This window comes from Centruroides sculpturatus, unplaced genomic scaffold, assembly GCF_000671375.1.
Source record: "Centruroides sculpturatus isolate CEXI.00-Female unplaced genomic scaffold, Cexi_2.0 scaffold352, whole genome shotgun sequence".
Classification (NCBI taxonomy): Eukaryota; Metazoa; Arthropoda; class Arachnida; order Scorpiones; family Buthidae; genus Centruroides; species Centruroides sculpturatus.
Genome location: NW_019384489.1, coordinates 131,048 through 149,608, shown reverse-complemented (window position 1 = coordinate 149,608; position 18,561 = coordinate 131,048). Strand labels below are relative to the sequence as shown.

At 30.5% G+C, this 18,561-nt stretch overlaps 1 protein-coding gene and 1 pseudogene across 5 annotated transcripts in view; both read left to right on the top strand.

The window, feature by feature from the left end:
* The window catches only part of LOC111621694 (EF-hand calcium-binding domain-containing protein 6-like), a 59,119-nt gene that overhangs the window by 10,833 nt on the left and 29,725 nt on the right, over positions 1-18,561 (top strand). For all 5 annotated transcript variants that reach the window (XM_023363906.1, XM_023363908.1, XM_023363907.1 and 2 more), the window contains exons 4-10: positions 331-450; positions 608-705; positions 4,750-4,801; positions 6,578-6,714; positions 6,827-6,997; positions 14,091-14,190; positions 16,621-16,769. In XM_023363906.1, coding sequence (XP_023219674.1) covers positions 331-450; positions 608-705; positions 4,750-4,801; positions 6,578-6,714; positions 6,827-6,997; positions 14,091-14,190; positions 16,621-16,769 — 827 coding nt within the window. The remainder of the gene's footprint in view (positions 1-330; positions 451-607; positions 706-4,749; positions 4,802-6,577; positions 6,715-6,826; positions 6,998-14,090; positions 14,191-16,620; positions 16,770-18,561) is intronic.
* Positions 12,008-13,457, top strand: LOC111621696 (annotated as a pseudogene).

The window sequence follows — 18,561 nt, the reverse complement described above, 5'->3', positions numbered from 1 at the left end:
AATAAGTTGGGATTCTTTTTTTTATTATTTTGTTCAAAGTGAAATAAAGGAACGGGACTGTGAATATACAATTGTCGTAGAGCCTTTTATTTGTACCTTTTCGTTCGCGGACCATACAGTGTCACTTTTATGAACATCACACTATAAATTAAAAACAAATTATTTTATAAGAAGAAACAAGATTTGTTTCCATATTTTTTTCATTTATAATAATTTTTAATTTAATAAAAATGTTTCTGTTTAATGAACAAAAATCATAAATTGTTTTTTTTTTTGTTAAAATTTTCACATATATATTAATTATCTCATCCTTTATTTATTTACAAACAGGCTTTTAGAAATTATGATAAAAGAGCATCTGGTCTGGTATTTAAATCACAGCTGAAACAAATATTGAGAACATATTGTATTCCATTAACTGATACACAGTTTTGTCAACTTATGAAAGAGGTTAGATATAATTTTTTATTTCAATTTAAAGTAATCTTATTGAAAATGCTCTCTGTAATAAATTTGATTGAATATAATATATTGTTTTATTGTAAAAAATTAATAATAGATTTGAAGATAAAATTTTTTATATTTGTTCTTTTGTTTTTATTTTTAGCTTAATTATTCTGAAGATGCTCAAATAAAATACAAGGAATTTCTAAGTCATTTTGTAGAATTTGACAAATTACAGGAAACAATTATGCCCCATGAACAGTAAGTAATCCCTTGTTTTATTAAATTAGATTTATAAAATGTACTGCATTTATTAAAATTTCAGGACTTTCATATTTTATTATTATTTATTTAAATGCTGTTTATTAAATAAAACTATTCTATAGAATTTATTACAAAAAATTACTTCTGTTGACGTGAATATAGATGGTAAAATTACGTGACAGAATTACAATCAGAAAATATACTTTCAATTTTGTTTTATTTTATGTTTTTGGCCTACTGAAAAGATGCTTAAAAGTACATAAAAATTACGTAAAATCATATTACCATCTGTATACTAATGTTAAACAAATATCCGTACTTATAATACATTTTTTACCTTATTAAATACAGATATCATTGAATATATTTCATAATTTCTTCAATTTTGAGTAATTGATGCTTCTACCATAAATTAGTTATTGAACCTGCTGTCATTAAATAGTTTGGAAATATTATCTTTAATGACACTGAAAAAGACTTCTTTTATTGGCTGGTTATTGGAAAAATGTCTTTAGTGCATAAAAAATATAAACTTAAATAGTGTTTTCATAATCCTCCTATTTCCAGTTTTATTATCTTAACAGAAACAATTCATTTGATCATTTGGCATTTTTAGCAAAGGAACTAAAGGCATGTGTAGTGTGGTGTTCAGAGTGAGAAGTACGCGATCCCGCGAGCGAAATGGTACAAAAAAAAGTCTCACGACACAAAGTATTATTTTTCTCACTGAACAGGTCTTTCTCTCTGTTTTTGCCTCCGGGCCTCACTCCCTTCTCCTTTGTTCTTTATTTCTTCGAAAAGGGTAATCCCCCCAAGGGCAAAAAGGGTTCAAACAAAGAAAATTATAGGAAGGTTTAGGGAAAAGAAAGTTCTAGATGGTTTTTAGACAAAGAGAAAGGGAAGTCTAATACTAATATAACAAAAAAATATATAGTAAATATAACATATCATGGCTGACGGCCACAGTAGCTACTGTGTATCATCAATTTTGATTTATAGTATTTTGCAAATAACAGTTTGTTTATCTGCAAAACACATAAGTCTCTTTGACCAAAATGTTAAACAGCTCAATGAGTTGTTTCTATTACGTAGATCTCTGCAAACAATTTGCATCTGAGGCAAGTCTAAGAAAAGTTCTGTAAACTTATATTTTCTATAAACTACTATAAGGATAACAAAACTGATGAGAGGACAAGAAAACTGAAAAAAGTTGTTTAAATTGCTATTCAAAAAATCTTCCAGTTTTATGTTTCAATCAGTTTTAGCTAAAAAAAAAAGTCATTGGGACCACAAAAGTACTTAACAAGCTGTTGTTCAGTGGCGTGCCGTCATTGGAAGTGGTGGATGCGCCGCTTCCCTTGTATTTTCTAAAAAATAAATCCATATTAATTTTAATTATATGAAAATAATCACACAATATTTTATTATAACCCCATTATGTATCTTATTACAAATTTCTATACTACACGTGAAGAAAAAGATAAGATTGTTGTTGTATATTCGAATATTAGTGGCAGAGTGGAAGTGCTGTATTGTCAGCATCCAAAAGGCCAGATTCGTGCATGCACTTTACAGAGTTTAGCTGGTGGAAGCCTAGGACCTTGGGTGGATGCTACATGTATAATGCATCCAATTCTATCCAGTACCAGTTCCGGGCTGTTAGCTGCCTGCCTGCTAGATATTTGGCCGCCCTTGCCTGATTATGTGAATCATGAGTAGATTTATAACTTAACCCAACTGATAAGAATTTACTGGTATGTTTTTATGATAGTTCTGCATAGTTGACAGGAGTTAAAAAAAAATCCATTAAAATATTTGGTAATTTTATTCTACTCTCTGATTTTATATTACTCACGGATTTCAATGTTAAACCAGTGATATTATGATTTCGTATGTCCCATCTATAAGGGGATATAGAAAAAAACGTGTACAATTCTTGTACAATGTTAAAAAATTAACTGTTACTTTCACAGCATCATTTACAACTAAATTTAATGAATGAGAGAGATGCATGAAGTACAGAAAAATCTCTAGAATTTATTTTCCTTAAATTTACGATTTATGTATCTATTGTTGTAAAAATTTGTCTTTCCACTTTTTCCCAAGACTACAAATATTCGAGTACAAAGTAACCAGTTTCAACTTATAACTTAAGAAGTAGTTAAATAATTAAGATATTAGGGAATTAGGGACATAAATAAAAAGAGCCGGAATATTACTTAAACCCGACCCAATCTAGCCGAGTACAGCAGGGACCGATTTCTTCGTAATATTAGATGTAATATAAACAGAAATTTTTCCAGTTCAACAAGAGTGACCGAAAAGTTGTAAATTTTGGAAATTTCCATGGACACCTGGTCCTAAAATGAATTAGTTAGAAAACAAATGACAATTAAGTTTAATGTATTTAGATTTTTACAGCTATGGTGAGAAATATTTAAAATTTACAACAATCCTGTCACGTCTTTTGAGGTATATTAGTGATGTGACAAAAGAGGCATTTGACATTAACCGGTATTGGCACCCTCAGGATTTGGCAGCCTTTGTGAATGCACGCACCGCACACCTAGCAGGACCGTCTCTGATTCCACTCATAGGGAGCTATTTGACAAAATGGTAAAGATTTAAAAATTAAAGAAGATTTTGTTATTTTTATGTACGTTTCTTTGCAAAGCTATATTTAATTATAATTTTCTTTAAAAGTATATTCATACAATTGAAGAATATTTTGTACCAGGTATGGATATCCACCACACATTTTATTTCAATAAGTAAATTTTTATAATGTGGCTAGCGATTCAGAATGTAATTGCAATGTTGAAAATTTATTTTAAAAAAGTTTTGGCTCGAGATCATATAATGAAAAAGAAAACATTATTAAAAGAGAAAGACCAATGCCTAACTTAAATATAAACACTTTACTAAAAAATTTGTTTGACATTTTCATGATAAAATGGCTCTGTAATGCATAAAAATGCAAAAATTGTTTTCTTGGCCTTGCCTACTATTTTCAAATGAAATTAGTGTGTGGAATAAGAATGGCTTTGACAATTTAGCTGGCAAAAGACATTCTTTCGTATTTGAAGCAATTTGGAAATAAAAGCGGAATAGAATTTAACATTAGTAAATAATATAAAATAAATATTGAAAATTATGACAAGATAGTTATGGCTAATAGATATATTTGAATTAATAGATGCTATATGTTTTTATGAAAGCAAGAATCGGCATTTAGAGGGCATAGGGAATATATTGAATCTAATAACATAGGTAATTATATTGAACTTTATTAATAACTATTTATTAATTACGTCAGATAAATAATCTATTAAAAATACATTTAAAGAATTAACTGATCTACCCTGGAAGTCAACTTCTTACAGAAACACAGCTATCCTATCATCAAATGCCATGGCACGCCACTGCTATTGTAAATATTATTTGCTAATGGATAAACAGTGTTCTTTTTTATAAAACATCATAAACCTTGAAGTGATGATATAAAACATAGCCAATCAATCAATATTTGTTTGACTACATAACAACATAGCTTGGGTCTACTCAGTTTTCTATTTAGTTTTAACAGAAATTTCAGAAAATATTTTACATAATATGTATGTGCAACATTTTATATATATTGCTGGACATACACTTAATTTTTTCACAGTTAAATATTATTCAGTTGAAATACAAGACTCAGATATTCTGAATCATTGATTATCAGTCCATAATTATGAACCATATAAATTGCATAAATTTATAATTTTGAACTATTATGAAATGAAATGTTTTGTTAATAGAGATTTTTCATAGTTTCATTTTAAAATTTCCAGTTTTCTTAGATGTAAAGATGTGAAAACTTAAATGATTAAAATTTAAAAATTTAACTTATGAAATTTGAATTTATTTTCTTCTCTTGGATGCACAAACTGAATATCTTTGTTTTTATTTTAACATATTCTTAAATTTATTTAAAATTATTTTTGAACTTTATAATAATACTTATAAAGTAATTAATAACATTTATTTATTATTTATCAGCATTCCAACTATTATTCCAATAGAAGAAATTGAAGTAATACTCAAGCATAAGGTAAATTGATAATTATTTTAGAGATAGTGTTTTATATGGTGATTTAATAAAACTAAGAAAATTTTTAAGATATTTTATTCAATATTTGATTTACTTTAGCATAAAGTAGTGTTTAGTTACAATACAATAATACAGTGGGTGATCAGTTAATGAACAAATTTGATAATGAACACTTTCACTAAAGATTTTTATGTTCAGACAATGAACACCTCACAGAACAAACACAAGAAGAAAGCAACGTAAAATAATGAATACCAATTGGTCTTCCCTTCTCTTCAGGCAACAATTCAGAACTTTTCGGAGCATGGGAAATAGCAACATTGACGCTCAACCTGGTATATACTGATCAGATAGTATTCCTCCAAACTTTGAAACTCTCCCTTGTAATTCCAGTCTTTTATTTTTCTGACAGAAACAATTTTTTTATAGTATTCACAAGACTGTCAGGTGGGCACTCGTTAAGTTTTGTATTGGTTTTTATTTTTGAAAGGTGATAGTATAATAGCAAAGGTAGAGAGTTGGCAGAAGATGTCTGATGTTGCTGGGCAGTATAGCTTCAACAGGTCTACAGTTAACCACAATTCAATCTTATCTAAGAAAGATACAGTATAATCAAGAAGACTCAAGCAGCTTAAGGAGTAACAAAAATCACATCTGAGAAATAAAGAACATTGAAGAGCTCATAATGGAACATGAAACTGATCTGACGACTGAAGAATGACATGAACTTTTGAATGAAGAACACCAAGAAACTCGATGAGATATGCTTTCTTCTGAAAAAGAGGATTGATGCCAATATCTGCTATTAAACATCTTTTGAAGAAGTGGGAGGATGTCAGAACAATGGTCTTAGAATGTCATCCAAACCAGGTTGAGGTTAATGGGCTTAGGGATCTCTACAATTACAATGCTATTAATTACTTCTAAAAAATCCTAAAGAAGAGAGAAAAGCAATCGACATTAGACAGATTCTTTAACCCCCACAAATGGGAAAAAAACATGACTAATAAAAATGCAAGACTGTGTATATATGTATTTTATTATTACATATAAATAAACGTAGTAAAAAAGTGTACATTTTTTATTTTTTGGAGTCTCCAGAATGAATTAATCAAATTCCCATAAAACCTATGGTAAATCGATAATCGGTTAATGAACAGTTCGGATAGCTAACAAAGTCATGGAATGGATTATGTTCGTTAACCAATCACCCACTGTATTTTATTTAACTATTAGGATCATTGCAAACTCTGTAATCTTTCTTGTAGAAGGGAGGGTAACAGAATTTGCAATGATAGTAATGAAAAATTATTTAAATTATACTGTCAAATAACAAGTTTTTCAATTTAAATTTATTCATTACACACTGAATATTAATATATAATTTATATTTTAATGTGTCACTTAGAAAATAAACTTTCTAAGTTTTATAAGAAATAAAAAGTAGATAAATAAATAGTATAAGTTTATTGGAAACACCTTGAACTTCTCCATGAACTCCAAAGTTTCATTTACCCTATGTTTCTATTATGTTACAAACAATCCCATTAATTAATATTTAATGAAGACAGAAAAATTTGAGATTACTGAAGTTTAGTTGCTTTCAATAAATCTTATTTTATGGTATAATAATTTTATAATATATTTTATAATCTAAAGAATTTAATTAAAGCATATTGAAATAATGTTTAAAATATAATCAACAAATTTGTTAAGAAATTATTTAATAAACAAATTCTGACATTATAACACAAAATTTATTTATGGTTTTAATAGATATCACAAAATTTAATAAAAGTCATTCAAGGAATGTGGCTTCATGATGTAAATAAAGATGGAAAAATTCAGACTAGAGAACTACGAAAAATAATTGAAAATTATTGTTGTTGTTTAACAGACATTCAGTTTAAGATGTAAGCAATAATTCTTTAGCTTGTTTTTAAAATATTAAATGTTTTTATTTAATGTTAATAATTACTTATAAATATGAAAGTCAGTAAATCATAAATATTATATTTATATTAGGCTTATGCGTCATTACGATCCTCAACATAATAACACTATTAATTATAAAGATTTTCTTATTCGATTGGGTGTAAATGTGGCACATTATCAGTATCTAATGCCTAAAGATATAGTTGAGAAGACTTTACGTTGGCCAGAAAAATTATCAGAAGAAGAAATGACTAAAATTAAGTAATATATCCTCTCTTTACAAAACGATTTACTATTTTAGTAACTATATAACCAATTATCCTTGAATTATAATATGTTATATATATCACCCAGCTCATCGCAAGAAATAGTGCACAGAGAAGCCATGCGAAGTTAGAATCTAGAGAAATATTTTCTAAAGTAGTTGTAGTTGTATTTCGATTTATAAAAGAAATTCTGTTAGAAGTAAATCCAGAATTGGAACTAGAAGATTCAAGCCTGTAAGATATATAATTCACAATAAATAAAAAGAACAGATTTCTTTATATTCTTGAAAAATTTTAATACTTATAAATCAAAAAACTTTTATGAACTTTTTAAAAATTTCAAATCAAACTGTTTTATCAAAAGTTTAAATTTACAACATTTCATCNTTTATTTAAGTTATGTGTTATAGTTTCAACTTATACAAAATTATTATTCAAAATATAAAATATTGTGATGTTCATTGCAACAAGTACAAGGTCTCGCGAGCAGAATGATACAAATAAATACTCATTAGATTTTTCAACACAAAGTAATTTATTATCACTTCGAACAGGTTCTTTTTTCTTTTCGATCCCAACACTACAAATGGTTTCTGTACACACAGTCATTAAAATTTGATCTAACAAACAGCGGGTTAATTGAGGGCGACGACTACATGGGGGCGAAACTTATAACTAATACTTATACTATTTACAACTAAAGAAGGAAGAAGAGAGTAGACAAATAAGAATAGTGTAAGAGGAAGATGTAAATACCCGGAATTTTCTTAGAGTTTGTAATCTTGGGTGGGACACCTCTTTGGAGCTTTCCTTGGAACATTATTTCTCATCCTTCCTGTAGACCTTTCGTATGATTCTTTCAATAGCTTCCTTCAAAGTTCTCTTATAGGAATTCCTTCCTATCGATTCCTTGGCTCCTCATAGTCTCCAATCATCTTATACTCAATCTGGAGCACTACTTCTTTTTCGTCCTTACTCTTCGGAATTCGAGCCCAAACTGCTTCTCCGCTCATTTTCTTGGTCCCAGGGCCTTACTTCTTTTGTTCTACTACTCATTTTTTGGAATCGGTAATCCCATCCAAGGGAAAAGGGTTCAAAAGGAAAGTTCTATAAAAAGCAAATACAAAGGAACAAAGAAAAGGCTAAGACTAACTAAATTAATAGATACAAAATATACAATATGATGGCTGACGGCCACAATATAACCTTCAAAATGAATTTTATTTTGAAATATTTACATTTGAACAATTTCATGAAAGATTTTTTGACTTATTAAATTATTTATAATTGTGACCATAGGGTTGTCAGGACTGACACCACCGTGCCTTGTTGACAGGGAAGCTGAGACGGTGTATTAATTCGGATTTGATGTAGATTGCGTGAGCGGATGCATGTGTGGGTAATTGGACTTGGGATGGAGATGGATTGAGAGACAGTGCACCAGAAGTACTGCACTCAGACTCTAAGTTTAATAACAAATAACTGTTTAATAATGTCAAAAAAAAAAAGATTACAGGATACATGTCATAATGTTAGATTAACTGGCCTATTTAACAGAGTGGTTGTACGAGAGAGGGTTTATATGAGGTTTGCATGGTGATAAATACCTTTTGTAGCTGATGTCCAGTTTAATCTTGTTTAAAATCGTTGGTAAAAGGTGGAGTATCTGTTAGACTAGATCAGTGTTTCTCAACCTCTAACGAATCGTTGCCCCTTCAATGTAGTATTGCCCCTTCAATAAAACCATTACATAGTATCGCCCCTTCAATAAAACCGTTACGTAGTATCGCTCCCTTCACTTCAAAATTCCAATGCCCAGGGCCAAGGCTAACACCAAATTCGTACTGCATCGAATAGACTAGTGACTATATAATGTTATTTGTCTAATTATTGTATGATATAACAAATAAAATATCTAATTATTCTTAATATAATAATGTTTTACTATATTGCCCAGAAAATTGTTTTTCGCCCCCAAAATATAAATTGTTACTAATCGCCCCCTCAACATGGAAAAACACCCACATGAGGGCGATATCGCCCCCATGTGGGTGTTTTTCCATGTGTTTCTCAACGGGGGCGATATCGCCCCCGTTGAGAAACACTGGACTAGATGTTGCTTGTCAGAGAGATTAGTAAAAAGGCAGTTGGGTTAATGTAACCGGTTGTGTAACAAAAGAACAGAGAGTGCACAATGATTACACACAGTCTTTACTCAAGGAAGGTCAGCGCTAGAAAGGAGAAGTGAAATGAGGTCACCTTCTCCGAGGGGTCAAGAGCGCCACCAGCCTTTTATTATGTCAGAAGAACATTACAAAACATTGCAATCGTTGATTCCAACAGTATCCAATAGTTTGTATGTAGAGGCTGTAGTAGAAAAATATCCAAAAGCGAGTTGATGTGCAGATGAAATATACCATCTGGTAGGTTTGTGCACTAACACTATAAAAATTGGAGAAAGTTGGATGCCGACTTTACTCTGGAAGGAACAGGTGACGACTCCCTCTTCGGCTGACAATGTTGATATCAGTTCGATATCGCCCAGCCAAAAGGTCAGCAGTTGTCAGGAAAGTGTAAGTGGAGATTTTCTCAGGTAGCTGAGGACAACAATTATGCAAGTATGATTTTATTGATGACAAACTTTTTGTCAAAGTGCGGATTCTCATATAATTCTAAATTTTAAACAAATGATATTCATAGTCAGTTTCTTATATCATAGTTTCTTCCATCTTATGAGCAAATGTACTTTTACCAATTATTTTGTATATGTTTTACTTATCTCAATTCTGAAACTTGTACAGTACTTATGCCATCTATTAGTTTGACTTAGTTACTCATCTCCAACAGTTTGTATTTATGGTATTTGTCCTCTTACCAATTTTCCTTGTAATCTGTATTCATTGTCACGACTCACCCGGTTGTGTGTAAACGGTACCGGGAATGTACCTTTGGTATATTATCAATAAAAAATATCTGTATCTGTATCTGTATCTCTACTTTTACCAAGCAGAGTGTAAGTGGAGCTCTTCATAACTCAGAATGTGTTTTATGTGTGATTGAAGTACAAAGCAACTGCATGACCACTAAACATAATTTTTCACAAATGTGTACAACTTAGCAAGCCTGATTGATGTCATGACAGCCAGAATTTTGAAATTTGATGTATAGGCTGAGATATTTGAGATAAAAATTTGCCTCTTGTAAAGTAATATGGACCAGTTACCAGTTGTAAGCTGGTCACATGTTACATGTCAATAGAGTATTCAATTGCTGGAAATTTACATTGATCTTTATAACAATTTTTTATTTTGATGTTTACAATGGACATTTAACATGCAATGCCTGTGGCTGCACATGTGCATGTTTTATTTACACACATTCCTTGACATTTTGTCAATTACGACATTGGACATGCACATCCTCCTCTGAATCTGTGTATATTTAAACTGCTTTATACAGAACATTAGAAGCATGTCACCATATTTGTGTTTTCCTGTGAAGCTGAAACAGAAAAATCTATACTGCAGAGCTCAGTTTTGTATTTCTAGAAAATATCTCGTATACTTAATCAAAGAAGGTTAACAAATTTCTACAGACTTGTCTGACTGAATCATATGTACCAAACAGATAACTAATTGCTGTCAGAAGCTTCATACTTCATATAATATGGTACTGATAGTAGAATGTACAAGCATAAATTGCTGTTTGTCAGATTATATCAGTTTTTAGTTTTTCTTTTTGAATGTCTTTCTAAACTCGAAAATTTTAAATTTTAAAAATTTATAGAAAAATTAATTCTGATATTTATGAGAAAAATTTTTTCAGTAATGTAAACATTATAAGAATTGTTTAGTTTATATTTTAAAGTGTATTAAATAATAAAAAAATATGTCAAATATAATAATATTACATATAAAATAATGCCGAACTTTAATTGGGCTCTAATATGACCAATTAATTATACAGATACAGTATTGGATTAAATATCAAGCAAGCTTGGGACCAGAAATCCATATTTTTGCTACATATATATTTAAAATGTAAAGTAAACATTGGAAAGCAAAGAATGAAACTGTTTTTAACACACCATATGCCAGCAGTAACACTGAAACTGATGTGTGACACACTATGAAAAACGAAAAAAGTATCCGTGTGCAGGGCCCGCTCCAGGGGCGGGCAACCCGGACATTTGTCCGGGGCGCCAAAGTTTAGGGGCGCCATTTTGGCTGTAAGTGTAAGAAAAATATTGATGTGTTAAATACTCAATTAATAGAAAATTTCACGTATCGATTTTTTTCGTTGTCTAAAAATTTACAGTGCGTATCGTATTTATATTGTTTATGTCTAAAAGCTAAAAATATTTACACTATTATTGAAAAATTAACGCATAATTTGTAAAGGACGATGCTCAAACTTGTTCGAACACGCATATACTTGTGAAATTCGCAGTTCATATAATTTCATAAAAGAAATTAATCCTTTAAATTTTTAATAAATTTAAATAAAATTCCTTTAACTAGAGGAATTTGACCCTACAAAAAACGAAATATAAAGTGCATGAGAAATTTATAACTCTATGTAACGATAAACATTCTCACGAGCAAACCAGATATAGTTTACAAGTATCGACGAAATTCGTCATATTGTTGTCATTCTAACGCCATCTTTAACCTCACACCTGCTAAAACAATTGGTCACCTGAGGAATTTTCCCACGCCATCCTTGACAAGAAAGTAGGTCATTGACCCGTGGCCGGCAAGGAGAGGATCTTTTTCCCTCCCCGGTAGCTCACAAATTGGTGTCACGGGAGTGAGGTCTTCGAGCTGAAGATCCCTAGACATCTCACATACTTCTTTGAACAGAATAGCATCATCACGCGAGCAGAGCGCTGCTTCAGCTTGTGTTGGAATATGCATAGACTCGCTTATACTTACCTCTAATTATAAAAGAGCTGTTTCATTACACAATAGCATTATTTTCGCTGTTAAGTTGGTAGTGATAACAAGTGGAAGTTCATAAAATTTACTTAAATGCGATTTCCTAATTTTTAAAGGTAAGTAAGGGCGATAAAGTAGGAGTGCAATCTAGAATTAAACAATATAATTCGCGAGCATTCTATGTTCCGTGTAGTAGCCACTCTCTCAATCTTGTTGTTAATGATATGGCAAAGGCATCCTTGGAAGCCACTAATTTCTTCAACACGGTCCAAAAAATATATTTATTTTTTCCGCCATCTACTTTTCGATGGGCAATACTTTTAAAACATGTTCAAGGTTTAACTTTGAAACCATTGAGTGACACTAGATGGGAGAGTAGAATAGAGACCTTAAAGCCTTTGAGATTTCATTTGGGAGATGTATACGACACCTTGCTAAGCATTTACGAAAACCAAGAAATTGATAATTTAATAAGAGACGAGGCCTCGGGTTTATTAAATTGTATTAAACAATTTAAGTTTTTGTGTTCATTAGTTATTTGGCATAAAATACTAAATTGCATTAATCCAATAAGCAAGTTGATGCAAACAAAAGATTTTAATCTAGCCTTTGCACTTGATCTTTTACAAAACTGCAGCATATTTTTTAAGAATCTTCGATCGGATTCGTCCTTCGATGAAACTATTATCGATGCAAAAGAACTCGCTACCGAAATTGATGCGGAAGCTAATTTTGGATCAACAATAACGACACCGCGTTAGAAAAAGGAAAAGGAACTTATACGAAGCACCAGATGAACCCATCAAAGATCCAAAAGAAAAATATAAAATAGATTTTTTTTATTTTACAATCGATCAAGCACTAAATGCACTAGATGCAAGATTTGAACAACTTAGTAATCATAGTAACTACTTTCAATTCTTATATAACATATACGATTTAAATATCGTGTCCAAAGAAATGCTACTAAAACACTGTAAGAATTTAGAATGCATTTTAACTGATGGTGATTCTGTTGACATAAATGGGGTAGAATTAGTGGAGGAAATTTCAGTAGTATCTGCGCTTTTGGGCAAAAAAGAAAGCCTAAGCAATGTACTGAGCTTAATTACAAAGTTAAATTTTGCCCCAAATCTTGCTATTGCTTTAAGAATATTGCTAACGATACCAATAACTGTAGCGAGTGGAGAAAGGAGTTTCTCTAAGTTAAAATTAATTAAGAACTTTTTACGTTCGACTAGTACACAAAATTGTCTTAATGGTTTAGCCATTTTGGCAATTGAGCATGAAATTGCTGATCGACTAAATTTAAAAGATACAATAAAAAAGTTAGCGGAATTGAAAGTAAGAAAAAAAGTTTTTTGTGATTTTAGCGGAGTTGACGTTCCCTTGTTTTATTTTCAAAATAATGGCATTTTGATTGTTTGTACAATAATACATTTTTAATAGCATATAAAAATGTAAAAAATGATATGGTTAACAATTTGTGGCTAGATACAGATATTTCTTAATTTCTACTGTTTTGTACTGCTTGATTATCAATGTTATAGGCTGTTATACACGGTAAGGAAATCCTTTGAGGATTAACTGTGATTTTTTTTTCTATCTATCCATTTTTAAATAAAAATAATTCTTTATACGTTGGGAGATATTTTAATAAGTTTTGTAAATTACTATGTTCGATCCAGCCAGTTATATCCGAGTTTTTTTCGTCTGTTAAGCACATCCTTTGAGGATTTCCTTACCGTGTATACCAGCCTTAATTGTTTCTTTCTAAATATATGCTTTTATTAAAATTTAAATAAAATGATTTGCTTTTTATTAAAAATAAAAAAATATGCACATTTATTTATAAAAATATATATATTCTTAAGGGGCGGCAATTTGTCTTTTTGTCCGGGGTGACGTAAGCGCTAGAGCGGGCCCTGCCGTGTGGCAAAAGTATCAAAGCCCTTGAAATGCAGAACTATATAGTTTAAATAGCTGGTTTTCTGATAATCCAGTATCTGGAAGCTGTCTGATCTAGTATTGTAATACTCAGTTTGGATTAAAGTACAAATTAAGTATTATCTGTATAATTAATTGGCCATATTATAACTCACTTAAAATCTGGTGATATTGTTTATTATTTTTGTTTATATATAATTTCAGAATGGAACAATTGCAAAAAAGAGCAGCACAAGAAGGGCATAATGATCCTATTCTTCATGGACTAACTCTGGATGAAATAAAAGAAGTTTTTAAGCATAAAGTATGCAATTTATTTATTATATAATGTACTGTAACATTTATAATTAAGTAAATGTTATTTTATTATTATAATGTGTTGGTGAAGTATACGTACTCAAATTGGCATTTATACCATGCCTAGTGCTATACCAGACCAAAGTCAAGACATAAGTACAGAAAAAACTGTTTTGTTTATGTTGTTCCTGTATATATCTGTCTTTAAAAATTTCCTAACTGTATGACATGTGTTTATTATGGTTGCCTTCCATACTGTGCTGTTTTGAAGCTCTATAGTTTTGTACTTTTGTGTAATGTATATGGTATGACCCTGTGTAAGAAAGGATTTATAGTACAATAAGTACTTTATCCATTCTCCACATATGCTTTATTTCATGGGAAAGTTCTGAATGTTTACTAATTTTTTCAGTGTATATATTTTGTATATAGTGGATGTTTTGAAACTGCTATATCTATGATGTATGTGATTTTGTTTGTCTAACAACAAATGTAGTGTCTGGTCTGTTATGATGGATTGTCTTGTCTGTGATTTTAGCTCAGTCATAGTATATTTTGTATGTTGTTTTCTCTGACTGTCTGAGGAGTATAATTTGTAGTATGTAGTATAGTTCTTGGATTGTAGTAGTTTGTGTTTGTATGCAAGCTTTTGATGTATTATATTTGCCATTTGGTTATGTCAATGTAAGTAGTCAATTTGTGTTAAAAACTTGCAACCTGATTGATATGTTGTATAGTTTTGTGCTTAATGTGGCATTTTCTACAAGTTTTGTTTCCGACTCGTATCTATAAAATTTTTACTGGTGCGCGTATCATCACACTCTACACGCACCGGTAAAAGGTTTATAGATACGAGTCAGATTACAGTAATACGGTGCAGACATTCCACCATTTTAAGTTTTGTTTCTTTTAAAATATGCACTCCATAGTTTTTTGTATTTATGACTTGGTCTTCTATGGCAATCATGAATCCTTCTGTCTCTCCAAAGAGGCATCTATGATTCAGCCAATAGTTTGATGCAGTTCCAATAACAAGATTCTATCTGAGATCATTGGGATGCATACCATTGAGCTCCTTTTGAGCCCAAGAATGCCTGATGGTATGTGAATTTTGCATACTGTATTAGACCCAGGTCAGTGTTATATAAGTCTGCAAATTTCCTACCATGGATGAGAAATATGCAGTTGATGTGTTCTAAAATGCCATACACTGAACAGAACATATGATGTAAGAATATATATGTACTGTACAGTATGTAGTATATTATTTTTTAATGCAATTAAAAAAGCATATCTTAAAAGAGAAATTCAAAGGTTAGTCTCATGTCTTCTCCTTCCTCTAAGAGTCATAAATTTGCCCATGGAAAAAAATGTAAAAACTCCTATATACATAACTTGTATTGTCACATTTCATATGATTAATTTTTGAAGTATGGTATTTTGAAGGATCCTATATCTCAAAGACATTTTAATGTTAAGGAGCATTTAATTTAGATTTCTTTTTCATCAGCAAAACTCATTTGAACTAATGGTATCATTTAGATGTATAGACAAAAACCTAAATTGGTACACTGTGTAGTGGACCTGCAGTGCCAGCTCAGTGATAACTTGCATCTGAGGCAAAATTGATTTGTGCTTCGCCTTCTTCCAGAATTGTTGCCAATAGAGAGCCCTTCTAGCACTGGCACTCTTGTACATTAAAGTTGTGTGTAAACAGTACATACATTTACTGTATTCAGCTTATAATTTTTATTTTTAGTTATTTTCTTCTTCTTTCGAACATCTTGACTACTCATTTTGCCATCCCTCTCATTTGCTACTTGAGGCAGTTGCACCATCACCTCACCTGTCAAGCTGGCCCTGTGGATGTGCAACAATTGCTGATTATAGTTTTGGACTGTAAATGTAAAACTCCATCAATTCTAAGGTATATCTCTGTTTTAGACAAATAATAATGAATTTAAAAAGTGCATCTTAGAATCTAGGAAATATAGTATATTAATGTAACTGGATTTAATTGAAAGATACAGTAATTATCAATTAAATATATTAATTCTTTAAGTATGAACTGAATTAATTAATTTTTAATTGTTGGATACATGATTTAAGTTTTCATATAAACCAGTCACTCTTTGCATGCATTCAGTAATCCAATTCAATTCAAGAAGTAATGAAATTTAGGTTTTAAGATCTAGATTGACACAATCTTTTGGATTTTTATATTTTCAAACCAATCTGTCACAAGCAACATCATGCAGAATGCTTGCCATGCAGATGGAATTTTCCAAATAATACTATGATATAGGTCCTGAATATCTTGATAAATCTAAAATTGGTTTAAAGCCAAATTATGTAAAACAGTTGCAGATTTAGGAATTTGTAGTAGAATATAAATTTTAGAAAATTAATGCCAAACTTTTTTATTTATTAATAACAGCTTAGAAGTAGAGGATATCTTTTAGAACGAGCATTTAAATCTTTTGACCCTAATGATACTGGATTTGTAAGTCTGGAGAATTTTCATGGTATTATTAATTACATTGTTATGCCTGTTTCTGATGGATTATTTACCCAATTATTAAAAAGGTATGTATTTTATGTATATCCACTCATTATACATTCTCTATTTCTTACAATACTCTTTTAACTTTTAAAAATTAATATATTAATATTTATATTCAGTATTACATATTTGTATTAATTTATAAATTACATACAATCAAAATTGAAATAATAGAGTTTATATTTTCAATATAACTTCATTAATCTATATATATAAAAATGAATGTGTGTGTGTGTGTGTCTGTCTGTCTGTCTGTCTGTCTGTCTGTCTGTCCTTTATGCATTACCACACCGTTTATCCGATTGCCGTGAAACTTTGGGAAGTTGTTTAATATACTCTGGCGAAGGTTTGTGGCATAGTACGATTGCCATGAAGCTTTGGGAAGTTTTTTAATACACTCCTGCAAAGTTTTCTGGCATTTACCCTACGATAGATGGTGCGTGTTTACACGAGCATTCACACACAGTGTGTTCGATCGATTTCAAATTATGAAGACCATTTCCTCTCCTTCAAAAAATATCTCTATATATGCATTTGTTATTTACGATATTTGTAATAATTTTTGTTTAATCACTTTATTTCAACTTTTTTTTGCTAATTATGTATTCGCTCGAACTTCGTTAAAACCTTAACTGTACCCCGAACAACAACCGAAGTTGTAGGAAGAAATTCGCGTATTTTACCGATCTAGGTATCCCCCTTTTCCAAATTTTAATATCGACTCAAAATAATTTAAAAAGACAAATTACGATAAAACAGTTTATTATCCAACTCTCAGAAATTTCACAACGTGCCAAGGAAGAGAGGAAGGAGCAATTAAATAATTAAAATTATAAAGGATTAAAAAATATATATATAAAAATGGGGAATATCGCACTTCTGACAATCGCTGCGAGTGTATGGGCTAAATTTGGAGAATCCATGCTTCTTGCATGGACAACTGTATGAGGCCCGCTCACGCGTCGGAAAACCTGATTTATTCGTGTACGCACCAGGCGGAAAAACAAAAAATATAGTGTATCAAGTACTCCAATAAATAAATACACTTTGAAATGTTTTTCCCATGAAAATTAATAATAATAATAATAATAAGTTTCAATAAAAATGATAAAATGTAAATTGAATTTTATCATAACGAGTTTGCTTGAATTTCCTTTCTTCTGAGATCGCAGCAATGCGCGACGGGTAAGCTAGTATTTCAATAAAAAAAAAAATGCAATATTAATTAATTTAAATAAACATAGTGCTTAAATGACATAATAAAAATATAATTATTTTTAATTAAATAAAATGATTTTAAAGTCATTTCTTATATTGAAATGCTTATGGATTTACATTGAAAAGGTGGAGATTTGTTCAAAAATAGAGTTATGTTTAGGGTATAATGTCACCAATCAAGGATTAAAATTGACATATTGACAACAAATCAGAAGATTAGAAATATGCAACTATTAGCATGTTCAGGGAAAATAATGAAAAGTGGTAATTGATTTTATTGAAATTTACTTATGATTAAAGTAACAAATTTTACTCATTAAACTTGCATTTTATGACTAATTAACGTGTTTTGATTCTATTTTGGAGTTCGATCCCCTATGCTAATCGCTCGGTGCTGCTCAGGATACGTCCAGTCGGAATTTTATATCTCTTTCTTTATTTATCAATATATATGTTACAGTCAAAACCCGTTTTTAGTTAGAACGCGTTTTAACTAGTTGAAACTAGTTTATACCGAATGTATTTGTTAAAACCCGTTTTGTCTAGTTGAAACTAGTTTATACTGAATGTCTTTGTTAAAACCCGTTTTGTCTAGTT